This window comes from Sycon ciliatum, chromosome 13 (genome assembly GCF_964019385.1).
Source record: "Sycon ciliatum chromosome 13, ocSycCili1.1, whole genome shotgun sequence".
Lineage (NCBI taxonomy): Eukaryota > Metazoa > Porifera > Calcarea > Leucosolenida > Sycettidae > Sycon > Sycon ciliatum.
In genome coordinates this window covers 24,354,573-24,364,609 of record NC_088655.1, presented here as the reverse complement: position 1 = coordinate 24,364,609, position 10,037 = coordinate 24,354,573, and the positions used below count along the sequence as shown (strand labels likewise).

The 10,037-nt window shown below is 49.9% G+C and overlaps 1 protein-coding gene across 1 annotated transcript; it reads right to left on the bottom strand.

The window, feature by feature from the left end:
• Positions 1–542: 542 nt before the first annotated feature.
• Positions 543–5,256, bottom strand: LOC135830124 (tripeptidyl-peptidase 1-like). Its single transcript, XM_065342515.1, has 2 exons — positions 4,210–5,256; positions 543–2,255 (listed from the first exon to the last, which is right to left on the bottom strand). Exons 1-2 carry the CDS (start codon positions 5,128–5,130, stop codon positions 1,461–1,463), a joined length of 1,716 nt encoding a protein of 571 aa, XP_065198587.1. The 5' UTR covers positions 5,131–5,256; the 3' UTR covers positions 543–1,460.
• Between the last annotated feature and the right edge of the window lie 4,781 nt (positions 5,257–10,037).

Here is a 10,037-nt window from a genome sequence, read left to right as displayed (position 1 = left end):
AATAGCCACTACAAAAATTGTAGTTGCGCAACCTAAAATCGCATCTTTTTTTGATCCACCACGTGCTTTCTTAGTGCGCATGCGCAAAGCGATGAACTCAAATAAGAGACCGGGTCTCTTATTCGGGCATGGTCTACTATTTTTCCGTGAGGCCTGTAGGAGGGTCTACTATTTGAGCATGGTCTATTATTCGAGCATGGTCCATTAATCGAGGAAATACGGTAACTAGTATCAGGAGTTGCACACTCGTACTCGTGGGGGCTTATACTCTTGCTGTATAAACGATCATCTTCAGATCACTCGACTACTCCAATCACATGACTGTAGTAGTCGAGTGATCTGAAGATAATCGTTATTCTTCGAGTTGCTGCATATCCGCCGTCGCACGGTTGACTACGCGTGTACAGTACGATAGAGGTTATGCGATTACATCATCAGTTGAGATGCTTTTAACCGACTCGCCCCATGAATGTGAAACCATTCGTACATTCCCCCTATAGTTGCCTGGACTGCCGGTCCGCCACAAGAGAGCAGGATTATAATCGATTGCAGGATAGATATATTTGTTCACGTACAGTACTTGTGCAGCAGCAGGTACTAGGTCTCGGTGGAAGATAGTTATTTGCGGCAGCCCTAAGCAGCACTAGGTGTACAATGCGCATACAGAAGAATGGACAATGGACATACATGTACATGGATTGTACAACACAGGAAAGGCCTAGATGTACAATGCGCACACATGTACATATTATGCACAATGCGCATACATGATAATGTACAATGCACATACATGGACTACACAACACAGGAAAGACCTAGATGTACAACGCACATACATGTACATACATGTACAGCACTGTACAATATAACACCGGGATGACCTAGAACGGTTAGATGATGTACAGCGTACATACAGGGTATGCACACAACCACACGATAGAGAGGAAAAGACACAACAAACAAAAACTGTCAAATACATGTACACGTACAGACATGCATGTACAAGATAGTCATAGAGGAAAGACGTGAAATAATTGCTCGACGTCAAGTAGTATGTACTCGTGTAGGGACAATACCCGAATAGGACAGATTCTGATTTGGAACGGGAATAGAGCAGAATTGAAAAGCTGGCGCCGACCAGTCTCGGTGGCGGCGCGGCAAGCGGAGCCGAAACCAAGAACAAACATCGCCATGAAAACAGAATTCAGATGATGATCACTGCGGAAAAGCTGCGACGCGCCATTGGCCGGGCTTCAAAGAAAAATAGGAATGCAAAGAAACGCACGCACTGCATATAGCTTTCAAGCTGGACACTGAAATGAACAGGTACAGTACCTAAATCAATCCCTCGCGGGAAGTATGCCTGGCAACGGACGAAAGACTACTAGCACTAACCTCACGCCATGTGCACAGAATGTTCCCTGCCGGTATGTCCTCGGCGCACTCCCGAAATATAATGGTTAATGAATGCCCTTGGCTTTGAGCGCGGCGGCCAGAAGCGCGGGAAACCTTGGAGAGCCGAAGCCGGTGGTCGGGTCCCAGCCGCGCTGGGCGTAGAAGGCCGGCTGCATGTTGCATCCGGCCGTGTATCCGGCGAGGATATCGGTGAGAGCAGTGGCCCCGATGCCGCCCTCCTGGTAGAGCAGCGGGTTGAGAAAGCCGAGCGGCGTCGCCGAGTGTTCGTTGACCAGCCGATCGTTGACGAGCGATATGATACCGGCGAACGTGGGCACGGAACACGACGTACCCCACATGGTCAACACGTCACCGCCACTCACCAGATTGAAATCGGCGCCGATCGCGGCGACATCTGGGAACGCACGGTTGCTCCGGTTGAAGTAGTCAGCGCTCGGCAGGCGCTCGGCCGTCCGTAGGAACTTCTCGACGACGGCGTCCTGGTACGAGGGGCGCGGGAACGAGCGCGAGAAGCCGCCGCCCGAGAACCAGATGCTGACCTCAGGGGCGCTCTGGTTCATGTTTCCCGGCTCGCCAATACTGGTGGCGCCGACAGAGGTGACGTAGGGGCTCGACGCCGGGAACGTGGGGCAGTCCTGGGTGCCATTGCAGCCGCCACCGCTGTCTCCGCTCGCGAACAGCAGCGTAGTGCCGCGCACGCCCACCTTCGCAAACTCGACGTTCATGCGCTGCAGGTACGTCTGGCTGAACTCGACCTCGCAGTTGCCGTAGCTGACGCTGAACACGTTCGGGATGGTGGACATGTTGGCCACGGTCATGATCCAGCTCAGGTAGCAATCCTGTGTGTCGAGAGCACGCAGGCACGCGCACGCACACACACACAAATAGTCAAATACAAACACACGTATACACCATACTCACGGACACACACATGCACCCACAAATACATACGTGCACACGCACACACACACACACCTCAGACACACACACACACACACGCACGTACACACACCAAGCACATACTGTCAAACAGGCCACGAGAGATAAAGATGAGCCAGCCAGCAGTGCACGTTTCAAGCAATCATGGACAATGTGCTAACTCGTTCTACTCTTTGCCACCATTCTCGGTTCAATACCGTTAAGTCTTGTATGAAAGCCGCACTTGAATAGAAGCCGCCCTCGAATAGAAGCCGCAATTTTGGGCCCATCAAATCACACATAAGCCTGGTTTTAGTGTTGACATACATAGAAATACCTGTCTTGTATAGAAGCCTGCAAAATTTCACCAAGAAAGTCATAGAAGCCGCGGCTTTTATACAAAACTTAACGGTACATTGAAATTCATACCACTGTACAGTAAAAAGTGTCATGGCGACCACTCGGATAAGGCGACCACCTGTCCAAGAAGACCAATGCAACCAGGACTAATGGATGATATGTCCAGTCAAATAAACCCTGGACAAGGAGACTACCTGGTAACAGAGACCACATGTTGTAAGGTCCCTTGAGCGGTCGCCTTACGCACCCATACCACCGGAATGCCCAGTGATATCCGATGGAGCGAGTCAACGCCAGGGCGGGTGCTGTGCTGCCCCACAGTCCATTCACCCAACCAGGCCCGTAGGTTTGGTACAGTCTCAGGGCCGCAGCGAACAGTCCGGGGGGAAAAAATCCCAAAAAAACCCAAAGAGGCGCGTGCTTGGCGCCTGCACCGGGTAGGACTGGAAGTGGCGACTCAAGTGCAATCGATCAGTTCGAGACAAAGGTGGTCGAAGAAGAAGAGTGCTGGTGGTTTTTCGATTCAGTCGTAGTTGTCGCTAATCGAGGTTGCATCTTGCCAGACCAACGAGAATGAGGCTGCTACGGGCCTGAGTCCTGAGTCTCATTTCATTCTTATTCAAGATCATGAAGTCGATGACATATTTAGGTCAGAAAACGAATATGATAGCCATGATGTGCAAAGAGTTCTTTCTTCTTCAGACACATAGTTTTAGTGTACCAGCAGCCCCAAGTTGGCGAATGGACTTGTCACTAGATCTGCAAACACCGGGATGGGAACTGGGCGTTGGGCACCAACATTATCGGCGCGATTGGATTTTGTGTAGATCTATGAATCCACACGTTCAGTATTCGTGAGCGTATGCGTGTGTACATTCACTCAAAACTGCTTGCTTGTGTGCAACAGGTACAGTAAATGCTCAGCAGATTCATAACGTGTTGCTTGTGCAGCACATGCCATGTGTGTACGTGTGTGTGTGTGTGTATGTGTGTGTGTGTATGTGTGTGTGTGTGTGTGTGTGCATGGGCGTCGGAAACTACTTTTGAATGGTCCGGCTTCGCCCAAAGGATGTAGTAGAGGGGAACGGGGACCAACCCCGGAAATTAAAAAAATCAAGCCAATTCATGCCTTTCGAGGGCATTCATCACCAGGGCTGGCCCTGACGTAACTAGTGCGTTTGTGTGTGTGTGGTGTGTGTGTGTGCATGTATGTGTGTATGTGTGTGTGTGAGTGCGCGTTGTGTGGATTAGACAGTTATCTGGTGCAAGTCTTGATCTGTTTCATTCAGATCTTGTTCGCTATCGTTGCTACAAGAGAAAATCTGTGGGTGCACATCCAGTGCATTTGCAGATTTTGCGTGCTTCTCTTGCGACGGGCGTATACATGGTACATGGTGTGCGTGCATGTACGTATGTGTGTGGTGTGTGTGTGTGTGTACGTGCGCACGTTTGTGTGTGTGTGGGGGGGGGGGTGCTCGCGTGGCTGTGTGGTGCTACACCAACTTTTCAACTTACGAGATCTCCAGTCGTGTAGTAGGACCAGGTGGGGATGTTGGAACCAAGCGACATCAAGTATTGGATGTCCATGCTAGCCTCCTCCGTGGAAGGTCCGGGGTTCTCGCCAATCTGCTTGCTGACGTTCGCCAAGGACGTCACGTTGCCGTTGAACTCGCTCATGAACTTGCCCAGATCGCTGACGCTGTAGTACTGCTGCGCGAACTGCGACACGCCCTGGATGTTGCGGCTGGCCATGCCCGCGCCGACCTCGTCCCGCACCTCGTAGTACTCGCGCAGAATGCTTGGCTTCATCGGCATCTGCTTGGGCGGTCCGCCGCCGCCGTTCTGCTGCGACGTCTTCTTCGGCATTTTGATGCCGCCGTGCTCCACGGGCAAGCGGTGCGCTCCGCCGACAAAGTCCACGTGCTCCGCCGCCTCCGCCGGCACCGTGTAGTGTTCGGCGGCGCGCAGCACCGTCAGCGCGCCCTTCTGGTACCGCTCGAACCTCACCTCCAGCAGCCTGCTGGCCTCGGCCACGCTGACGTCACAGTGCAGGAACTCCTGCGCCGCCGTGTACCGGCAGGACTTGCTCGCGGATACGTCAGCACTGGTCAGCCATCGCTCGACGGCTCGCAGGGACTCCTTGCGCGGACGGACCAAATCGTTCACCTGCTCGGCGCGTAGAAATCGTCCGTACTCGGGATTTCCTGGCGTGGACACGGCCATCAATTTCTTCTCAAGATGCTCGATGTTACTCTGGCGCAGGGCGAATACCAGCTGGTGCTGCTCGTGTGGCTTGGCCTGTCCAATGACTTTCCAGTCCAACATTTCCCTAGCCAGTAGCTGGTCAGCTTCCAGGCGCACTCGTGTGCCGACAGACAAACTGGCGCAGCAAACAAGAAAACCGACGCACGCGAGAATAACTTGAACCACCGCCATCTTTCAGTTCGATTGTCAGCAACCCTTCATTCAAAGAGGGAAAGCCACAGCAGATCCTTGTCTTTTGGACCTTTTTCAGAAGACGACAGAAAAAACTTTGGCCAAAACAAGCAGAGAAAACAAAAACATGTGCCAAAGTGCCATGTTTGTTGATTTTTGGACATGTAAATGGTCATGTGACTCACGTCGAAAATATTCTGACGTCAGGCATTGCTGGCATGCGCCTATGCTGCCCGGCACGTGACTTGCGCAAGATCATGTCCGCATTGCCGGGTCCACCGGGGTCACCGGGTCACCGGGTGCATGCGTGGGAGAAATTCGAAAGTGCCGTGGAGACGCATATATGGGCTTGGGCATTATCATAATAAATAATATACAGGGTATTTTACGACTCCCTGATTATTTACTACTGAGAAAAGCGATCCTGTCACTGTCAGCTTTTCTATCATTGTGTTTATAATCTATAAAATTAATAGTATAATGCTGTCGAGTGCTAGTGTCCCTCTAGCTCTGTCTCTCTGAGATTCGAATCACTGTCTACTGATTTCTTGTTTTTCGTAAGACCGACTTGAAGACGTGTCACAGTATTGAGCAAAGATGCTTTCCCCCAGGTTCCTTTCCAAAGATGTTGTCGTGTCGTCGGACGGACGCGACTTACTACCAGACTCGCTGATGCTACCGTCCCGACACAAACTCAACCTGCCGCTGCCGCTACCGCTCAAACTCCACCATCACTACATCAGCTCCTAGGATCCTGGTCCCAAATCACAACAAGGTAAAGTGATGCGCGCGCGCTTGTGTGTGCGTGTCACTGTACTGTGTGTGTGGTGTGTGACCTTGACTGCTTTGAAAAGATCACTTCTTATCTGAATGGACGTGTTTCTCGTTCTCGTTCTCTCTCCCACAGTCTACTAATTGATGCTGTACAGTGTACACGCGTGTACAGTATCAATTAGTAGACTGTGGGAGAGAGAAGACAGCTGTCTAAACACACACTGTGTAGGCATGTGAGATGTGTACGGTAGATTTCTGTAATTCCTTTCATAAAACTAAAAGAGAGTTCAAGAGAATGCCACGTCAAAGACAAAGGTATCTACATGTGCAGTGCTGCTCAATGGAATCCAGTAGCGTCACTCAAGTTTGCGCCTTGCATCATTTCGCAGCCCAGTGTTTGAAGGTGTTATGCTGCGGAAAGTCCGGCGCGTACTCGAGCGACGCGACTGGATTTCATTGAACAACACTGTAAGAGTATCCGATAATAGTTAAAGGGGAAGTATACCCTAAAACCAAATTTTCACCAGTTGTAGTCTTCGGGGTGCTGAGTCGAATGGTCTTGGTCCGAGGAAGCTGAGACGCTCCCTTCCTACTTGAATCCCAATCGAACTCGCGCACTTCCACCGAAACTGGGTGACTGCGCCCTACTAGATGGGGATTTGTATGCAAAATGTCACTAAAAGCGCCATTTCGTTCTTATAAAAGCACGGATGACCGCGATTGGCCCATATGTTGTAGTCTTTTGGACGCTGAGTCGACTGGTTTTGGTTCGAAAAGGCTGCGATGCAGCGTTCCTCCTTTATTCCCAATCGAACACGGTTGAACAAGCGGTCACGTGCTCCTGCGTACACCAGTCACCTGGTCACCGTGCCTGCAGGGTACAACTTACTAGCCTGTTTGACCTTTTTTGGGTGCAGTCCTGTCACTCGAGTTGAACTCGAGTTGAACCTTGGTGTGAAAGTTGTCGCCTGCTGGCGCGGTGACCAGGTGATTTTGGCACCCAGGAGCACGTGACCGCTTGTTCAACCATGTTCGATTGGGAATAAAGGATGAACGCTGCATCGCAGGCTTTTCGGACCAAAACCAGTCGACTCAGCGTCCAAAAGACTACAACATATGGGCCAATCGCGGTCATCCGTGCTTTTATAAGAACGAAATGGCGCTTTTAGTGACATTTTGCATACAAATCCCCATCTAGTAGGGCGCAGTCACCCAGTTTCGGTGGAAGTGCGCGAGTTCGATTGGGATTCAAGTAGGAAGGGAGCGTCGCAGCTTCCTCAGACCAAGACCATTCGACTCAGCACCCAGAAGACTACAACTGGTGAAAATTTGATTTTAGGGTATACAGTCAGACCTCGCATAACCGCACACATCCGTTTTCCACAAAAATATCCGGATAGGCGAGGGAACCGGATAATCGAACACACATACTGTATGTAAGCATGGCATATGCTGTACATTTGTAACCAACTATTTTCTTCCGGATGGCGAGGGATCCGGATAAACGAGAACCGGATAAGCGAGGTCTGACTGTACTTCCCCTTTAATGCGGAGTGATTTGTCAGATCGTCAGACAATTTCAAGTAGTTGGCAATCGAAGCGCTCTGGCATAGGATTAAATCATTTAGTTCAGGCCAATCAGAACAGCTAGTGTTGCATGATGTTAGGCTGCAGCCACACTACAGTAAAACCTGTGACTAACGACCACCCCTTGGGGCCAGAGAAAGCGGTCTTTAGTGGCAGGTGGTCCTTAGTTAGAGGTTTGCACGGCCGTGACTACCATGAATGTGAGACCATCCGTGCCTGGCAAAGTGGTCTTTAGTAGCAGGCTGGTCTCTAGTCACGGTGGTCTTTAGTTACAGGTTTCTACTGGACATAAAATCACAGTACAGTAAAACCTGGTGTAAGCGACCTCTGGGTTTAGCGACCACCTGCTCTTAAATTAATTAATTAATTAAGGTAGCAGTCTACCCAAAAATTCGCTGAAAAATCGAATTTGCAAATTCATATTGAGTGCTACATCAGTTGAAAGAGCATGAATAGCTGCAAATTCTCTGAACATTCGTCTCGATCTGACCAGCCGTTCAAGAGTTATGGCCGAAAATGTGCCCTTGCATGGAAAGATTTTTTGTTGCACGCTGTCATTTTTTGGCAGCACTGTATTTGAATGTGAGCAGACCGCGGTACCGTGCGCAACTTGTCGTATCATGGAAACACGCGAAAGTGTGCAGAATTTTGCTCCAAGTCCAAAAAAGTCCAAAAAATCACGTTTTTTAGCCACGTATTGGACTGCACGGCTTCGCCCGCCGCCGTGCAGCAGGACTTTTTGCCAGCACCCTCGTGACGTTGCAGATATGTGGCTTGATTATTGTAGTTGACGTTGATTTAGTGACTTTGGCAAGTTTTAGTCGTGTCAAGAAGTCAGGTAGGATTCAGTACTAGGCAGTAGTGAAACGTGAGTGGTAGTCTTTGCCGATTTTTGAGGGTATCCTGGATTTGGTGTGCAGCGCTGTGGAAATGGCTTGCTGTGGAGGTCCCAGCACTGGATGTTGTATCAAAGGTACGATCTCGTAGCACACCCTAAACCTAAAAAAAATTCAAAAATTGACTTGGGTCTGTGGGAGTCTGTGAGAGAACGCCCACTCGTGCTGTAGTGACAGATTCCAGGGCCACGTTGAGGGGCCCTATCCCACCACACATGGCTGCTTCTGGACTTTTTTTGGTTTGGGTCCCGCGCACGGACAGAATGGGCACGAAAATGTGAAAAAGTTGTGAATGCATTTTGTTGGCTCCTGGGTGGCTCGCACACCGTGACACTATGCCGGAATTTTGAGTTTTTCCGGCCTGGAAAGCCTGTCAGTGAGGCACAAGAACTTTTAAATCATGTCCAGAGGGCCAGCATAGTGGCAGGAGTGTGTGGTGAAAATTTCACTCAAATCCATTGAGAGACACCAAAGTTACGGTCAATTGAATGCCATAATGAAATTTATGGGTAGGCTGCTACCTTTTAACGACCGTTTTTGCCATGCATAGACAGTCCTACACAGAAACTGTGGGACCTGGTTCTAGACCACCTGGCTGGGGGCAGCCTACCCATAAATTTCATATGGCATTCAATTGACCGTAACTTTGGTGTTTCTCAATGGATTTTGAGTGAAATTTTGACCACACACTCCTGCCACTATGCTGGCCCTCAGGACATGATTTACAAGTTCTTGCGCCTCACTGACAGGCTTTCCAGGCCGGAAAAAACTCAAATTTCCAGCATAGTGCCACGGTGTGCGAGCCACCCAGGAGCCAAACAAATGCATTTACAATTTTTTCACATTTTCGTGCCCATTCTGTCCGTGCGCGGGACCCAAACCTAAAACAAGTCCAGAAGCAGCCATGGGTGATGGGGTAGGGCCCCTCAACGTGGCCCTGGAATCTGTCACAACGGAACGAGTGGGCGTTCTCTGACAGACTCCCACAGACCCAAGTCAATTTTTGAATTTTTTTAGGTTTAGGGTGTGCTACGAGGTCGTACCTTTGATACAACATCCAGTGCTGGGACCTCCACAGCAAGCCATTTCCACAGCGCTGCACACCAAATCAAGGATACCCTCAGAAACCGGCAAAGACTACCACTCACGTTCCACTACTGCCTAGTACTGAATCCTACCTGACTTCTTGACACGACTAAAACTTGCCAAAGTCACTAAATCAACGTCAACTACAATAATCAAGCCACATATCTGCAACGTCACGAGGGTGCTGGCAAAAGTCCTGCTGAAAGTGGTTTTTAACGTGATTTTTTGGACTTTTTTGGACTTGGAGCAAAATTCTGCACACTTTCGCGTGTTTCCATGATACGACAAGTTGCGCACGGTCTGCTCACATTCAAATACAATGCTGCCAACAAATGACAGCGTGCAACAAAAAAATCTTTCCTTGCAAGGGCACATTTTCGGCCATAACTCTTGAACGGCTGGTCAGATCGGGATACAATTTTCAGAGAATTTGCAGCTATTCATGCTCTTTCAACTGATGTAGCACTCAATATGAATTTACAAATTCGTTTTTCAGCGAATTTTTGGGTAGTCTGCCACCTTAACGACCGTTTTGCTTGCACCGTGGTGGGGGGGGGGGGGGGG